A 19,460-nucleotide genomic window follows, 5' to 3' on the forward strand; every position below is an offset into this window, starting at 1 on the left:
AGTGCCCTTCATGGAGTTTTATATTATATATACTGTTCTTTCTGCCTGGAAACGAGATTGTACATAGCAACTAAAAAGTGTCCCTTTACGTCAAAAGTGGTTTTAGACCAGCTAGAAAACACTGATAGTAAATTAGAACACTTGCAGAATTGAGTGATAGTGGATCGTGGGGAAATTAATTTTATTATTATATTATTTTGTATAATTATTTATAGTTATTTATTATATTATAATTTATGATTTTGTGTTTCAAACTTTATCATACCCGGGACGTCTACTAGACTCTTGTTTGGACAGATTTAAGTGCAGTATTACAGGCCTACAATATAAAATGCCAAATTTCTATGCAAAATAATTGTACCGCTTTGAGACGCAAAAATCTGACATAATCATACCGCCAGGGAGGCTACTGTGTGCTAAAGTATAAGCAAGTGTAAGTTAGCACTTAAAGTCAATTGGGATGCAGTGACTGCACAGACACAGCCATTGCTCCCAAATGTGACATCTGTGCTCGGCTCCAAATGCACCCAGGGTTTTAACGCGCCCACAATTCGAACACGCCTACAATCTGGTGCAGCATGCTGCGTGCCATTAAATTTCCTCTTGCTGTTTTTTGGATGGGGGTTAAAAATGATGGGCCCTAGGTGCAAAATGTGCTAGGTACGCCACTGATGGAGGGTGAGCTTTGTAGTGGTGGGGGAGGGGGGGACTTTGTAGCAGTGTGTCTTCCAGTGACTCCACCATATGCAGGGACAATTTTTTCTTTGCTACATATTGCCACAGATTTGTGCAGTAAACGTTTCACTGGTACTTCATTGCATTCCACAAACAAACCGTTTCCCATCTTTGCACTGAGCCCTGTTTGATCTTGTCCTTTCACTGATAAACCCTACCACCTCACACCTGCTCTGTTGTAGCAAGCAGTCCAAAGCAAGACTGCATATGTTGGAAAGGAGGGCGGGGGGGGGGGGGGGGGGGGGGGGGAGTTAGTACAAAAATTACATTTTCTTTATCAGCTGTTGAGGGACACAGCTTTATTGAAAATAAGAAATCAATGAACGTCCATCCAAAAGGTAGTCCAAACTGAGGAGTGGCCACACTAAAGCACAAGTAAAGCAGGCCAACAATAAGAAAAAAAAAACAAAAAAAAACAAAAAAACAAAAAAAAACAAAAACAAAAACAAAAACAAAAACAAAAGCATTAAATGAGGTCTCAAATGGGACTCCTTGAAGGACGATGCTGATAATACTAACCCTTCTAGCTGAAGTAATGGCTATATGAAAGGCTAACTTACAGGATAACAATGCTGAATAGATTCAAACAGGGGTCTTTGTAATACAGACAATAGTAGATATGAATCCCATGGTGGGAGTGGGGACTGAACAGGGGAAGCAATGCATGCAAAAAACTGTTAGCAAGAGGACTTTGAAAAAGAACAGACAGGACAGACACTTGATCCTTGATAGTGCTAAGGCTCAGATGCTGTTCTACCCCCAAATGGGGAAAAAAAAAAAAAAGGCACATGGGGAGACCCCCAGTGACTCCCACCAGTAATGTACGATAATACATTTTGTGGAAAGTTGTTTTACAAGCTTTAAGCATGGTCACAATTGAAGCCGAAATACTCCTGGCTTTCAGAGCCAGGTGGTCAATGCCAGAAGGGTGAAAGAGCTGTTTTGGAAATAACAAAATTTGCCCAACCTAGCAAAGGCCACAGCGTGTTTGTTACAACCAAAGTCAGTATACCACACTATCCATGGGCAATCTATGGCTATAGAAATGACAGAAATGCGCTCCGGCTTGTTCGTTTGAAGTAGATGAGTTAAAGTAGACGTTCAGGCTAAAGCTAAAATCTCTAAATCTACTGGCATTTACAATCTACAGTAAGGAAAAAAAGTATTTGATCCCCTGCTGATTTTGTACGTTTGCCCACTGACAAAGAAATGATCAGTCTATAATTTTAATGGTAGGTTTATTGTAACAATGAGATACAGAACAAAAAAGTCCAGAACGCATTTCAAAAAAGTTAAATTGATTTGCATTTTATTGAGTGAAATAAGTATTTGACCCCTTCACAAAACATGATTTAGTACTTGGTGGCAAAACCCATGCTGGCAATCACAGAGACATTTCTTGTAGATGGCCACCAGGTTTGCACACATCCCACTCCTCTTTGCAGATCCTCTCCAAGTCATTAAAGGGGGGTTCCACCCAAATTTTGAACATTATCTGTATGTATTCTCTTCCTTGCCTAGATGCTGACATGCCATTTAAAAAAATTTAAATCGCCGTAATTACCTTTTATTTTTCTATTCTTCTTTGCACTTCCTGGTTCTCCTCCCGTGGGAGTAGGTGTGTTTCTAGCCTCTCCCAGACTCCTGGGAGCTAGTCTCAGGCTTCCCAGGATGCCACTGAGCATGTGCTGGAACGAGCGGTGAATGCTGGGAGCACAGCATTCACCACATCCAGGAAATAAATGCTTGTGGGCTTCAAATGCCCACAATGAAGATGGAAACCGCCTGCAGTGAATAATATAAGTTATTCTTTCCGACGAAATCTGACACAGGCGGACATATTACACACAATATGTGAGTATGTAATGCTGAGAAGAAAGGTTTGTGAATGAACTTTAAAAAAAAAAAAAAAAAAACGATAGATAGGTGGACCCCCGCTTTAAGGTTTTGAAGCTGATGTTTGGTAACTTGAACCTTCAGCTCCCTCCACGTGTTTTCTATAGGATTAAGGTCTGGAAACTGGCTAAGCCACACCTCAGGACCTTAATGTGCTTTTTGTTTTGGGTCATTGTCATGCTAGAATACCCATCCATGTCCCATTTTCAATGCCCTGGCTGAGGGAAGGAGGTTCTCACCCAAGATTTGAAGGCACATGGCCTCATCCATCGTCCCTTTGATGTGGAGAAGTTGTCATGTCCCCTTAGTAGAACCCCCCCCCCCCCCCCCTCCAAAGCAGAATGTTTCCACCTCAATGTTTGACGGTGGGGATGGTGTTCCTTGGGTCATAGGCGGCATTCCTCCTCCAAACATAGCAAGTTGAGTTGATGCTAAAGAGCTTGATTTTGACTTCATCTGACCACAACACTTTTACCCAGTTCTCCTCTGAATCATTCAGATGTTTATTAGCAAACTTCAGATGGGCCTGTACATGTGCTTTCTTGAGCAAGGGGACTGCAGGATTTCAGTACTTCATGGCTTGGTGTGTTACCAATTGTTTTCTTGGTGACTATGGTCCCAGCTGCCTTGAGATCATTGACAAGATTCTCCCGTGTAGTTCTGGGATGTTTTCTCACGAGCATTGAAACTCCACGAGGTGAGATCTTGCATTAAGCCCCAGATTGAGGGAGATTGACTGTTATTTTGTTTCTTCCATTTGCGAATAATCGCAACTGTTGTCACCCTCTCAACAAGCTGCTTGGCGCTGGTCTTGTAGCCCATTCCAGCCTTGTATAGGTCTACAATCTTGTCCCTGACATCGTTGGACAGCTCTCTGGTCTTGGCCATGGTAAAGAGATTGGAATCTGATTGATTGCTTCAGAGGACTGGTGTTTTTCATACAGATGTGCAGAAGTAAAGGGAAGCACTGACAGTCCAATAGTTAATCGTTTGCTGCACATGAAATCCCTGAATACCAGGAATAAAAAAGTTATTGATGTTGTGAAGGTGTGCTGACCATGTGTAAAAAGTAGGGGAAACTCACAGTGAACACTACAGAAAAATAATAGAAAATTAGCCTGTGTAGAAAAAGGGGGGTGTAAATATACACATGTACTCAATGAAAACAAAATGTATAAAGCTAATACAATTAGAAACAGGTGTGTGATCAAGATTGGAATGACCTGTAACACATAAAGCTATACAAAATATCTGATGCCTGTGTATACACAAAGTGAAAACAATACAAATAAACACAACGCGTAAATAATCTGAATTTCGAAAACCACCGAAAGGGTAAACAGTGATGAACAGTCTCTCTCAGGTGCTGAAAAGACAATGAAAAAGCAAATTGGTTTAGGCCCATCTCATTTATTAATGTAGACATTAAAATACTGACCAAGATCCTGGCCAATCGTTTAAACTCCTTCCTACCACGCCTGGTCAAAAAAGACCAGGTGGGGTTCATTCCGGGGAGACAAGCAGGAGACGCTATTAGACGTATAATACAACTTCAGCACACAGCCCATAGCCGGTCTATAGCAACTATGTTACTGTCTCTTGACATGAACAAGGCCTTTGACACTTTGTCCTGGCCTTACCTGACAAAGGTACTCAGTCACTATGGCTTCGGATCGTCATTCTTGCAATGGGTAATGGCACTATATGATTCCCCCCAGGCTAGGGTGAAATACTATGGTTTCGAATCAGTTCCATTTTCCATCAGGAGGGGGACTCAGCAAGGATGCCCACTCTCCCCACTCCTATTTATTTTGGCCATGGAACCTTTGGCAGAGGCGATCCGATCCCACCCGGACATAACTGGTGTTGAGATAGCAGGGACACCCCATAAGATATCACTGTTCGCAGATGATATTCTCCTAACCCTAACAAACCCTAAAATCACCCTACCCAACCTGTTTTCTTTACTAGACTCTTTTGCCTCCCTTTCTGGCTTGTCCGTTAACCCCACCAAATCAAAAGCCATGTCAATTAATCTTCGGTCCTCAGACTTGATAACCTTAAAAAATACCTTCACGTTCCAATGGCTGACCTCATTACCCTACCTGGGACTCTATAAGGCAAACTTTCCTCCTATACTTAAGAAGCTGACGGACATGTTGTCCTCCTGGACTCACCTCCCATTATCCTGGTTTGGCAGGATCGTGGCAATTCGTATGACATACCTGCCGAAATTACTCTACTTCTTTAGAGTCCTACCAGTCCCGATCCTGCCACATATCCTACGAATACATCAGCGCAAAATCCTGAAATTTGTCTGGGGTTCTACCCGCCCCAGGATCAATAAGCAAATACTATATGCCCGCAGAATCAATGGTGGACTTTCAGTCCCTAACCTACAAGCCTACTATATAGCTGCAAACATAGCCCCGTTATCCCAACTCCATGCACAACACCAAATGCCGCTATGGGCCACTATGGACCTAGTGGATTCACACCCAACACCAATCTCCTCATTGCCCTAGCTCCCTCCCACACATCGCCCTCTCGTGACGGGGCCATGTCTGGCCCATTCCCTTCGCATGTGGGACTCGGTAAAGTATTCGGCCGGCCTGATTTCTCCTCATCTACCCCTACTTCAATTTCCCCAGTGCCCATTGTTCCTACCAGGCTGCGAAAACCCCCAGCAATTCTCCTGGTGGAAGACAAACGGATTCACGGACATTCACTCTTTTTTCACCCCCACCAGGATAATATCATTTGAGGCTCTACGCTCCTCTCACGATATTCCGTTACGCGAACACTATAGCTACCTGCAGATTCGTCACTTTCTCCAGGGGCTTATAAAATATCAACCGACCCTTTATATTTTGACCCCCTTCGAGAACTTCTGCAGAGCAAGACCCCAAACCTCGGGTTTAATATCACTGATCTATTCCTCTATTATTACCTCTAAAAAAACACCGACACGGCTCTGTCACCTTCAATGGGAAAGGGAACTAGGAAAACAGCTCGATCCGGAGGATTGGCAGGTCATGACTTTAGCAATATCCAAATGCTCAAAGAATGTCATCTTTTTAGAAAATGCCTATAAGATACTTTACAAGTGGTACTACACGCCTGCTAGACTGGCCCGGTTCATTCCAGCCTACTCTCCCTTGTGCTTCCGAGGGTGCTCCCAGGAGGGCACAATGTCGCACATCTGGTGGACCTGTCCGAGGGTACGCAGGTTATGGATTAGAGTTTACTCCCTCCTCTGAAAAAATACTCCATGCTGACCTCAAAAAGGATCCGTTCGAGGCACTTCTCTGCAAACCAATTGCAGAGCTGCTTCGCCCGGAGCGCCAGCTGGCTCTGCATCTCTTTACTGCAACCAAACTAACGATAGCTAGGGCATGGAAGACACAGACACTAAGTTATGAGGTGGTTAAGAATCGCATGGACGATATAATGGTTAATGAAAAGCTGACCGCTGTCCTTTCGGACACTCATGATAAGTTCCTGAAGGTATGGAGGCCATGGGTCGAATATACTAAACCCACTAGATTTGATACCACCCTTCTTCGGATTTAATGCACTCTTGCTCCCCACCGCGAGGACCCACCCTACCCCCTTTCTTCCTCTTCTCTCCTTTCGCCCTATTCTTTACTCCTCCCTTCTCAACTAATCTCTGCCCCTAGCTCTTCTTTAACCTCCCTTTCAAAACTGTTTTCAGCCTCTGTTATATTCTTATTGTTTTGTTTTTCTCTGATTTACTAGCATACTTACTTAATTTATAAGATGCTAAACTTTTTGTTATGTTTATTCATGATGCATGATCTACACTGTTAAACTGTGAAATTGCTATGATTATCAATAAAACCCTTTGTAAAAGAAAAAGCAAATTGGATTCAACTCAATTAAAAGACAAAACTCCCAGCAGACCTGTATAAGTTGGCAAGTATTGATACTCATCTGTGGCTGATGGAAGGAGTTCCTCTGCACCTTCCACGGATGAGCATCCATACTCACAAACTTATTCGGGTCTGCTGGGATCTGTTGTCCACTGCAAATCCCCGCAATTTGGTAGACAAAAGGAATGCATCCATGAGCCGAGGATCAGCACACAAGCTTCGTGACCTCTGTGGGTCTGGTAAGCAGCTAATCTTATCATTTTTGAGCACAGTGGTGTTTTCACAAGTGTCCATACACCTTGGGATCAGCATCTGTTCCATTTGGGACTTATGAGACAATTAGTTTTGTCTTTTAATACAGTTAAATCCGATTTGCTTTTTATTGTCTTTTTAAGCACCTTTACCCTTTTGGCGGTTTTTAAAATTCAGATTATATACACTTTGTGTTTATTTGTATCGTTTTCACTTTGTGTATACACAGGCATCAGATATTTTGTATATCTTCATGTGTTATAGGCCATTCCAATATTGACCTGTTTCTAATTGTTTTAGCTTTATACATTGTGTAACTACACATCGTGTATAGTTACACCTACTTTCTTTTCCTAAACAGGCTAATATTTTATTATTTTTCTGTAGTGTTCACTGTGGGTTTTCCCTACTTTTTACACATAGTCAGCACACCTTCACAACATCAGTATCTTTTATACAGGTAACAAGCTGAGATTAGGAGCACTCCCTTTAAGATAGAGTGCTCCTAATCTCAGCTCGTTACCTGTATAGAAGACATCTGGGAGCCAGAAATTTTGCTGATTTATAAGTGATCAAATACTTATTTCACTCATTAAAATGCAAATCAATTTATAACTTTTTTGAAACGAATTTTTATGGATATTTTTGTTGTTATTCTGTCTCTCACTGTTAAAATAAGCCAACCATTAAAATTATAGACTGATCATTTCTTTGTCAGTGGGCAAACGTACAAAATCAGCAGGGGGTCAATTACTTTTCCCTCAATATAGCCATGTAAAGCAAAAATTGCAAGAAATGTCTCTGTGATTGCCAGCATGGATTTTGCCACCAAGTACTAAATCATGTTTTGTGAAGGGGTCAAATACTTATTTCACTCAATAAAATGCAAATCAATTTAACTTTTTTGAAATGCGTTCTGGACTTTTTTGTTCTGTATCTCATTGTTACAATAAACCTACCATTAAAATTATAGACTGATCATTTCTTTGTCAGTGGGCAAACGTACAAAATCAGCAGGGGGTCAATTACTTTTCCCTCACTATAGCCCTGTAAAGCAAAAATTGCGACGCATACCTTTTCTGAAACCTTTCCAGTCCGATCTATCAGCCGAAGCTTCCCCGTGTGGGAGTGTGCTGAAGAGGCAGCTGACAACGGAAGCCCCATAGTATCTATGGGTGACATTTCCCAGGCGTCGTCTGTCTCCTGCACAGAGCTTTGGTCAATGGAGACCGGACCAGAGCGGCTTCAGAAAAGGTATGCATAGCGATTTTTGCTTTACAAGGCTAGATAGGTTAGTCTTATGCTGGCCATACACTATACGAAAAATCGGCCGAAAATCGGTCATTTACACCGTTCGTTTGTTTTTTCGGCCAGTTAATGGGCACAAAATCGATAATCGTTGGGATGTTTTTGAGCCGAAAAAACTAAGGACAAGGTTGGAAATTTTATGCTGAACGAACGATAAATTGAAAGGCTAATGTGTTTCCCGTCTGAACTGTATGCACTAGGTATATGTAAAAAAAACGAACAAAAAAAATATTTATGCCCACTGAACGATTTATCGGTCATTACATGATGGCACGATCGTTTGCGGTCACGGTCGAACCTTAGTTTTTTCGAAAATGGGTTCGGCCAATTTTTCGTATAGTGTATGGCCAGCATTAGTTTGTGGATGCAAGTAAATATAGAGATTTTAGTTTTAGGCTGAACTTCCACTTTAAATGTTTCAGGGAAGGAAAGGCATAAAATCAGGGCAAATGGATTCCATAGCACCACCAAGATAAGCGCTGCATTCACCCTCTTGTCCTGTATCCTGGAGACAAAGTTTCTTGGCTTAACAAGAGGCCAGACAGCTGTCAGATTCACACTCAGCGTCCCCCACACAGACAAATGTCCTGAAATATCTACTGATCGAGAGGTCATTCCCCCTGATCCAGATTATGTCTGCTGACAAAATCTGGTTTATGAATGGTTACATTGGTCCAAGCTGGACCAATGTATCCATGTATGACATGCCAATGCCTGAATTATTCTCTAAATAAAAAGAAGGGTTTCGTACAATGGTAAAACCCCTCAACTGAACCATCAAAGCAAGTGTTCAGATCAGCTAAGATGCAAAGTGGACACAGCTATAAGCTAACAGACTAGATAATGAAGCCATAACTCACAGGCCGGGTCTGCAATCTTATACTGTATAGTATATAGGAAAGCCAGAAATTATATATAAATATATATATTTTACACACACGCACACACGCACGCACGCACGCAGTATCTCACGAAAGTGAGTACACCCCTCACATTTTTCTAAATATTTTATTATATCTTTTCATGTGACAAACACTGAAGAAATTACACTTTGCTACAATGTAAAGTAGTGAGTATACAGCTTGTATAACAGTGTAAATTTGCTGTCCCCTCAAAATAACGCAACACACAGCCATTGATGTCTAAACTGCTGGCAACAAAGGTGAGTACACCCCTAAGTGAAAATGTCCAAATTGGGCCCAAAGTGTCAATATTTTGTGTGGCCACCATTATTTTTCAGCACTGCCTTAACGTTCTTGGGCATGGAGTTCACCAGAGCTTCACAAGTTGCCACTGGAGTCCTCTTCCACTACTCCATGACGACATCACGGAGCTGGTGGATGTTAGAGACCTTGCGCTCCTCCACCTTCTGTTTGAGGATGCCCCACAGATGCTCAATAGGGTTTAGGTCTGGAGAAATGCTTGGCCAGTCCCATCACCTTTTCCCCTTAGCTTCTTTAACAAGGTAATGGTCATCTTGGAGGTGTGTTTGGGGTCGTTATGTAGGAATACTGCCCTGCGGCCCAATCTCCAAAGGGAGGGGATCATGCTCTGCTTCAGTATGTCACAGCACATATTGACATTCATGGTTCCCTTAATGAACTGTAGCTCCCCAGTGCCGGCAGCACTCATGCAGCCCCAGACCATGACACTCCCACCACCATGCTTGATTGTAGGCAAGACACACTTGTCTTTGTACTTCTCACCTGGTTGCCGCCACAGACGATTGACACCATCTGAACCAAATATGTTTATCTTGGTCTCATCAGACCACAGGACATGGTTCCATAATCCATGTCCTTAGTCTGCTTGTCTTCAGCAAACTGTTTGTGGGCTTTCTTGTGCATCGTTAGAAGGGGCTTCCTTCTGGGACGACAGCCATGCAGACAAATTTGATGCAGTGTGTGGCGTATGGTCTGAGCACTGACAGGCTGACCCCCCCACCACTTCAACCTCTGCAGCAATGCTGGCAGCACTCACACGTTTATTTCCCATAGACAACCTCTGGATATGACGATGAGCACGTGCACTCAACTTCTTTGGTCGACCATGGTGAGGCCTGCTTTGAGTGGCACCTGTCCTGGTGAACTGCTGTATGGTCTTGGCCACCATAGCAGCACCAAACTGTGCTTCAGCTAAGTTTCAGGGTCTTGGCAATCTTCTTATAGCCTAGGCCATCTTTGTGTAGAACAACAATTCTTTTTTTCAGATCCTCAGAGAGTTCTTTGCCATGAGGTGCAATTTTGAACTTCCAGTGACCAGTATGAGTGAGAGCAATAACACCAAATTTAATACTCCTGCTCCCCATTCACATCTGAGACCTTGTAACACTAACAAGTCGCATGACACTGGGGAGGGAAAATGGCTAATTGGGCCCAATCTGGACATTTTCACTTAGGGGTGTACTCACTTATGTTGCCAGAGGTTTAGACATTAATGGCTGTGTGTTGAATTATTTTGAGGGGACAGCAAATTTACACTGTTATAGAAGCTGTACACTCACAACTTTACATTGTAGCAAAATGTCATTTCTTCAGTGTTGTCACATGAAAAGATATAATAAAATATTATATCAAAAAAAAAATACAACTGCCCAGTAGGTTACAGTAGTCTCTGCAAGAAGATGCATGTACACGGAATATAACCTGCAACCACTCATGATGGCAAGTCCTCAAAGACGGTGACAGCAAGGAGTAACAGAAGTACTAGTAAACACAGAAAGACTCTCACTGCTGACTGCAAAGAGATCACCAGTATAATAAATGAACTGGAAATTCTGAACTAGAATGACTTCCAGAATTTTGAATATCCAACATGAATCTACCAGTAGCTGCTTATAGCAGAAAATTCTTCATGTTCAAAATTCATGTGAAAAAGATGGCAGTGAGGAAGGACACATCCATTCTCCCGAGGACACCAAGTGTAACTGAGCAGAGGTGAGGGGCTGTGCAAATACAAAAAACAGACTAAATAATGCAGGTTAAAAAAAAAGGAACAATTTGACTTTGCTGGGACCTTTCTGAATGCAATAGACACTAGTGTTGATTTACGAATAATGGAAAGTGCAAAATCTGGTGCAGCTCTGCATAGAAACCAATAAGCTTCCAGTTTTTCATGTTAAAACTTAAAATTGAACAAGCTGAAATTAGAAGCCGATTGGCTACCATGCACAGCTGCACCCGATTTTCCACTCTCTAGTGTTAGTGAATCAAATCCAGTGTGTATGATCATTTATTACCTACATGTTTGCCTATGTAGAGCATAACAGGTTAATTGAAAGCCAGCTCACTGCCAGCTTACACATACCATTCCTTTACTCTCCTGCCCCCATTTTTATCCACCGGGAGTGGAAAGCTAAAGCTCTGTTCGCTATGTGAGCTCAATCTGAGTTGGAGCCAATGCAGGGTGAGGGATATTTTCCCCACCCCTATGAGGCAACACTGCTGCCCAAGTAGCAAACTGCCAAGAAGCAGCCCTGCTATGGAGAAGCAGCTTGCTATGGGGGCCCCTGAGCTGAGTCACAGCTCCCTGTGTCCATGGAGACACAGAGCCCTGGCCCACCCTCTCTCCCCTGATTGGCTAGCTGACTGATTGACAGCAGCAGGAGCCAATGCGCTGCTGCTGTGTCTCAGCCAATCAGGAAGGAGAGTCTCGGACGGCTGAGACACTCGTGGACATCGCTGTACAGAGGGACCCCAGGTAAGTGTTAGGGGGAAGATGCACACGGAAGACTTTTTTTTTCTTAATGCATAGAATGCATTAAGATAAAAAACCTTCTGCCTTTATTACCCAACAGCAACATGATTTCTGCATACTGTCAGAAAACAGTACATGAAAATGTGTGATTGGCTGTTATCTTTGTTCACTGAACCTTATGGTGATGCATTATAACATAATGGGTGGTTTACATCTTAGAGGCTGCTTGCCAGCAAAAATTGGATCTTGCTGGATCCCCACAGGATTTTACGATAGCTTTGAAAGGGTGGGAGTGCCACACCAGCTTGTATAGTCCTTTAAATTATTTTATTTTGCAACAGCCAACACTTCTTGGGGGGCTTAGCACTCCCCCCTTTAATGCACATAAAAACATAAAAACAAGATAATGACCGATTGTTTGCTATGGGTTGATGCAGTTTGCACTTTGCCAAACAAAAAAAAAAGTCTAGTGGGGTGCGGCTACACAAACAAAAATAAGGACACCCAAGTACAAATGATTAACGCCACTTACAGTTTTAAGTGTTTTAACGCCAACAGAGTCTACAAAGTTTACAGGTGTGAAGTCCAGCACAATTGTGGTAATATTGATGACGGGAGTCATAAAGTAGTGCAACTCCTCAGGAGGTGAATTGTGCAGATTGCCATCAGCAGATCCATTTGTCACATTTCCTGAATAGTCCGTAACTGGCTCATCATTCATCAGTTCATGTTTCACGGCCATTTCCACATCATTTGTCTGTATAAAAAAAAATAAAGGCCCAGAAGATATGAGATTTTACCTGGGTATTCGTGATGGTGATGCAAGCAGAAGCCTTCCGACAGTAGCAATAAATGTGTATAATTCAGAGATGCCTAAACTGTTTATATAACTGAAAAGTACTCGTACAGATCAGTTTTGTTTTGAAATAATTGTATGCATGCAGCACGAACAGCTCAATCTCTCCAATATGTGCTTAAAGGCCAAGTTCACCTCTCCCAGAAAATAACCTATTCAAGGGGCCATAGTAGACATAAAAGCGGAGTTCTGACCCCTCCCTCCAAAAATTAAAAGTCAGCAGCTAGAAATACTGTAGCTGCTGACTTTCACTATTAAGGCATTCAGCAGTGTCCTCACCCGAGACTATTCTCAGCTAAGGGAAACCAGCAGTGAAGCCTTAGCAGTTTCACAAACTGTTTCCTACTACACATGTGTGAATCGCGCTGCGCTCTGTGAATAGGCCTGCTGTTGGGGGGCTGAACTTCCGCTCCCCCCCAAAAAGGTGCCAAATGTCGCAGTCGAGGTGGGAGGGGGAGCTCTGCTTTAAAAACGATGCAGCTTTGTAAAATGTTTAATAGTTATTGTGTCACACCTGTAGGCCATTTGGATCTGCCCAAAAAAACTCCCAGTCAGTAATCTTCAAATCCTTCCTTTACTGATGGGACGCTCTCTTGGTGGATTGATAACTGGGAGTTTTTGGCCAGGCTTCTGGGCAGGCCCAAATGGCCCACAGTTAGAACAATAAAATTAATGAACATCTCTCAAGCGGAACCTAGCAACACGTCCAAGACAGCCATTGGTGGATCAAGCATGTAGTACAGGAGTGCAGATTTTTCAAGCTTCATTGGCTACATAAAGTTAGAAAGCAGAATCATGATGACAGTCTAGGTAGCAACTGGCAACAGTAAAACACCAATTAGCCATTAATGGCAGCCCCCATGTCTTGGTCCTCACTGGTTTATTTTAGATCTGCTAGAACAGAGCAGGGGTGTGTCTGTCCTCTAGGAGGCATTCTACAATGTGTATGTGTGATCTCTCCTCCCTGCTGATCAGTTTCACTGAAACGGTCATTTAAGCCTCTAGAAAACTGGTGCTCTTGCTTAGGTTTGCAGTAACTTATTTCATACTTTCCTGATTAGAAAGAGAGAAAAAAAAAAAGAAGGAATGCATGCAATGGTTATATACATCTGTGTTCAAAATAATAGCAGTGTTTAAAAAGGTGAGTGAAGCTCAAAATCCTTATAATAGTTTTTTTTTTCCATACGTGCAAATGCATTGGGAACACTGCACAGTCTATTCCAAATCAAAAATGTTTCCAATGTTATTATTTTACAGAAAGTTAAGGAAAAGGCGTTTCCAAAAAATAGCAGTGTTTGCATTTTCTTTTACAAACACAAACATTGACTGTATCAATTGAAAAACACTTGAAGATTTAGCTTTCCTGTGAATCACTGAATATTTAGTTGTACGTGTTCAAGCTGGCGCAGGGAGCGGACATGTAGTTGTGCAGCTCTGCTGACCGGTCTATGAATCCTGCAGTCGGATCGGTGCAGGACTGAGCTTTACTGCCTCTCTTCTCCCCTTCACACCGGGGGTCTGGCGGGTATGCTCAGGGGTCATAGTGCTAGTCCTGTTTGCCCATACAAAGGCTCCAAGTGCTCCAAGAAGAAACCGGAAGTGAAGGGATTCTCCGCTATCACTATCCACAGCATGGCATCGCAGACGGAGCGAGAGCGCTCCGCAGCAGAGGGTTCTGTGACTGAGGGCTCTGTGGCTTACCAGGCTCTGATCCAGGCGAGTAATGCCTGTCATGCCACGGTAACTGAAAAGATGGATCATGTTTATTTGGAGCTCGGATATATTCGCAGGGATATGGATACCTTCAGGGGCCGCCTGACGGAGGCGGAGCAGCGGATCTCTGCGATAGAAGATGTGCAGCAAGATCACGCGGCAGACCTGCATAACCTAAAAGGTCAGGGTGAAGCATGTGGAATCTCGTGCAGAATATGCCGAGAATCGCAATCGCCATAACAATCTGCGCATCCTGGGCTTACCTGAGGGGTCAGAGGGTCCTAACCCTACAGCCTTAACGGAGAATCTCCGGGGACAGCTCCTGCCTAATGTTCAATCTTCCTCCCAATTTGCGGTGGAGTGTGCTCATCATATCCCGCCCAAAAAGGGTCCTCCTGGAGCATATCCTCATACCTTTATTTATAAAGTTGACAAGAAATATCAGTCGCACTAAGTGTTACTAATCCCAGCGCTCAAAAGGCAAAAGATTCATGCACGTTGCTGCTAAAAAAAGAAAATCATAGAAATAGCTCTAATTTTGCCAGGGGTGCGAGTATCCTAGTTAGAAAGTCCTTACCCTTTCAATTGTTACAGTTGGATCTTGACCCAGATGGGCGGTATGTGTTGGTACATGCGGCGATTGATGGCCTGGAGTTGGTGCTGTTGGGCGTGTATTTGCCGCCTCCAGCCTCAAGTAAACTGCTTCATAGGATAATTAAGATGGTGGCCAATTGTGCTACGGATAATATTCTGTTAATGGGTGACTTTAACATGCCTCCGGATCCTGGAGTGGACAGACTCTCTGCTGATAGTGGCCTCCCTACGGAATTGGAATGTTGAGCGGAGACCTATGGTCTGCGGGATGTCTGGAGGTGGAAACATCCGACCTCTAGAGAATAGATGTGCCATTCTGCCACCTACCAAACATTTTCCCACATAGACCTGGCCTATGTGGGGGGTCCTCTCCTCTCCAGGGTTAAACAGGCCAAGATATTGCCTAGAAGAATTTCCGATCATGCATCAGTGCTGGTGCAGATTTATTTGTCCCAAAATATGAATGAAAAGCTGTGGAGACTATCCAGATACTGGAATGCAGACCCGGAGGTAGATAATGCGTTCCGGTCACAACTGCTCACATATTGGGGCTTTAACCCTGGCACCGCTGCTGAGGCAGTTGTTTGGGATGCCTTTAAGGCAGGGATATGCAATTAGCGGACCTCCAGCTGTTGCAGAACTACAATTCCCATGAGGCATAGCAAGACTCTGACATTCACAAGCATGACACCCAGAGGCAAAGGCATAATGGGACTTGTAGTTTTGCAACAGCTGGAGGTCTGCTAATTGCATATCCCTGCTTTAAGGCATTTAATAGAGGACAGTACAGTCAGGGCTGGGCTCAGCCCTTCCTTCCTCTGAGCTGGCCGCTCAGCTGTCGGCTAATTGCCAGATCCTATCTCTTCACAGTGACTCACCTGTTGATGATATCCTGTTTGTCAGTCCTGCCTACTTAAGCCGTCCAGTCCAGATGATCTCTGCCTTCGCCTTGGTCACATCTCTAGAGACGCTCTCCTGTTAAAGACTTGCTTTGCTGGGGGGCGTGGCCAGCACCTGGGATGTGAGGACGTGCACAGCCTGAGCTCCGTCCACACCGCACATATCCTGCTCAAATCCTGAGATAGAGGCCGACATCCGAGGGTCCTATATACCCCCACAGCACCCGGAGAGCACTGAGACCATCCGGGGATGGTCAAATACGGCCCACCGATGGAGGAGGCCCCAGGAACCGGGCCGTCGGTACCGCCATGCAGGCCGCAGCAAAATGGCGCCGCTCAGCATGAGGGAGACAAACAGCGGCAGGCAGCCTTAACATCCACACCCTGGAAGCAGCTCATGGGGAAGGGTGAGTCACAAAGATCCCCCCCTACCTTAAGCCCAGAAGACCCCCTCCTATTCTCCCCTGCGGAGGGACATGATCCTCAATCCCCCAGAACAGACAGAGGGGATGCAGGCCCTGCAGAGCCATCACTGTCCCAGATTATGGCAGCCATCCAGCACAGCCATGCATCCCTCACCACACAAATGGACACCATCAAAACAGAACTATCCTTTTTGAAACAAGATGTCCACAATATTCGCCATAGAGTGACTAATGCTGAACAACGCATTAGTGATATGGAAGATGAGACACGTCCCTTACAGGGCTCTGTGAGGGAATTGCGGCAGGCCCATGAATACACTACAGATAAGCTCACTGATATGGAAGACCGCCTCAGAAGGAACAATTTGCGCTTTCTGGGGTTCCCAGAGGGTGCTGAGGGCAAAACACCAGAAACATTCATGGAAAGATGGCTGCTGAATGAGTTTGGGGCAAACACCTTTTCACCGATGTTCGCCATAGAAAGGGCACACAGAATCCCCATGCGCCCTCTGCCACCTGGGTCCCCACCACGTGCCATGATTATAAAGCTGCTGCACTTCCGTGACAGAGAGGCTATTCTCAGAGTAGCTAGAGAGAGGGGCAAAGTATCCTTCAATGGCAATAACATCACCATTTTCCCAGATTTTTCTGTAGCCACGCAGAAGCAGAGAGCCACTTTTCTGGCAATTAAACGCAGGCTACGTGAGCTTCATCTTCCATATGGCATGTTATATCCTGCACGTTTGCGCATCATCTAGAGGGCAAGGCCTATTTCTTTACGGATCCCAGAGAGGCATCACAATGGATGGACACCTTAGCACATCCGAATCGCAGGAACCAGGATAGGGGATCTCCCCCCCGGTAGTGTCTCACTATACATGAAACCCACCTGGAGGCCTTCACTACACCCCATTGCAGCTGTTATGGGACTTCCTCTCCTGCATCCTAAGAAGTAGAAAATACATCTACATCTACAAGCAGTCGAGACGGGACTATAAATCCTGCATATCTCTGAAGAAGAAGACATCTCCCATGCTACCCTCGGATGCCACTCAGCAACCTACCATCCTCCCTGACTGTTATTTTTCCTTTTTCTATTATTCTTAGTATTATTATTAATTTTTTTTACCACCATGATTTTTCAGGCCAAGAGACACCACACATTCTTTGCTTTGTGCGGACAAACACGGATGGAGACCCAGAGCTGTGGACCTTTCCACGTCTCCTGAGAATAGTCGGCTAGGGGTCTGAGCCATGGCCCTCTTGCCAAATAGGTTTGGTTACGGGTATAAAGCTCTCATATGTTGGGGGATGAGAGCCGGGAGGGCTAGGGAGGGGGGAAAACTTGTTGGGGAATACTTTGAGGGGTTTTGCTACAACGTTATGGTTATCTACAAACAAAGCTGGTGTTCAGTGGTATATGCATACTTTAAAAGTGATTCTTTGGCTCTACAGGCTCTGCAGACTGGGACTGAGATCCATAAATCGTTGAGTAACATATTAGAGATAGTTGTGTTCTGGTCTATTTCTCAGGGCTCGCTGGACCTCACCCAGGGCGGGGTTCTGGCGGACAATGAGAAATGGACTCGAATAGGTATGACTTGTTTATACACATGTCTAAGCTCCGTATAGTTTCATGGAATGTTAGGGGGCTTAACTCCAAGGTCAAAAGGTCACTGATGTTTGATTATTTGGCAAGACACAATCCACACGTGATCCTCCTCCAGGAAACCCACCTTCAGGGATCAAGAGTAATGGCTCTAAAGAGAGCTAAAATTGCCTATGCAATACATTCTACTTATTCTACGTATGCCAGAGGCACATCTATCCTTATAGCAAAATCTGCCCCTATCACCATAAAGCATGTTAAAACTGACCCTAACGGATATTTTGTTATTGTGGTACTTGAATTATGGGGTAAGCCTTATACGGTCACAAGCCTATATGTCCCACCACCCTTCACTAAACTATTCTTTGAACGGGTGATGAGTTCCCTCTTGGCGATAGCAGAAGGCCCTCTGTTGATAGCAGGGGACTTCAACACAGTACTCGACAATTCCATAGACAGGTTCAAGTGCTCTACATCGCCCCCCACACCACTGTGCTCTTTTCTGACCCAATTTGATCTGGTGGAGACCTGGAGGTGGAAGCACGCAGACGGGAGGGAATACTCATGTCAGTCCGAAACGCATGGTACTCTGTCCCGAATAGACCTATGTTTGGTTTCATCTGAGCTATTGAATAGGGTGACTGAAGTCAGATATCTCCCAAGGGCGGTGTCTGATCACTCCCCTTTAATGATGGACCTTGCCTTGGGCCCTCCCACCTCATACCGCTTGTGGCGACTGAGCCCTCTTTGGCTAGCGGATCAGGTGGTGGTGGATCAGGGCACGGTGGAAATGAAAGCATATTGGTTACGCAACCGTCAAAGTGTCTCTGTCCCGTTGACCTGGGATGCCTTTAAGGCCACCACGCGAGGCATTTTTGCGGCGGCAATCGGGCAGGCCCGTAAGGCATCCCAGTCCAAATTAAGGGACGCAGAGAGGGATCTTAGGGCAGCCGAGGCTGCTTATTCTACCACCCCTTCCCCAGCAACACATAATACTTGGAAACATAGATCCAGAGACCTGGACTTAGTCCTTCTAGAGCGTACTCAGAAGAAACTACTGTATCAAAATCAGCGAATCTTTGAGTTTGGAGACAAAAATAGTCGATTATTAGCGTATTTATCTAGGCCTGATTATCAACCATGCAGTATTCCAAGAATTAAGAATGCAATAGGTACAGTGGTGGAACAGAGTGGGGAAATAGTCGATGCTTTTGTGAAATTTTACTCTTCATTATATGCTACCAAAGCTCATTATACTATTGTAGAACTAGACGATTACTTGGCTGACATCTCGTTACCAAGGCTCCAAGAAAAACAGGCCTCACTCCTTGATGATCCTTTGACAGAGGAGGAGATTGGAGAAGCCATACAGTCCTTTGCCAGAAACAAAACGCCGGGACTGGATGGCTTCCCCATAGAATGGTATATGCAATTTAAGGAACTTTTGATACCCCATTTACTGAGAGTTTATAATTCTGCTATAAAAACAGGACAGTTACCGCCCTCAATGTCAGAGGCGTTGATTGTCCTCATCCCCAAGCCTCATAAAGACCACCTATTGTGTGAGTCATATAGGCCAATATC

At 44.2% G+C, this 19,460-nt stretch overlaps 1 protein-coding gene across 4 annotated transcripts in view; it reads right to left on the reverse strand.

The window, feature by feature from the left end:
• The window catches only part of SLC26A5 (solute carrier family 26 member 5), a 149,898-nt gene that overhangs the window by 14,550 nt on the left and 115,888 nt on the right, over positions 1-19,460 (reverse strand). For all 4 annotated transcript variants that reach the window (XM_073619613.1, XM_073619610.1, XM_073619612.1 and 1 more), the window contains exon 17: positions 12,313-12,537. In XM_073619613.1, coding sequence (XP_073475714.1) covers positions 12,313-12,537 — 225 coding nt within the window. The remainder of the gene's footprint in view (positions 1-12,312; positions 12,538-19,460) is intronic.

This window comes from Aquarana catesbeiana, linkage group LG03 (genome assembly GCF_042186555.1).
Source record: "Aquarana catesbeiana isolate 2022-GZ linkage group LG03, ASM4218655v1, whole genome shotgun sequence".
Lineage (NCBI taxonomy): Eukaryota > Metazoa > Chordata > Amphibia > Anura > Ranidae > Aquarana > Aquarana catesbeiana.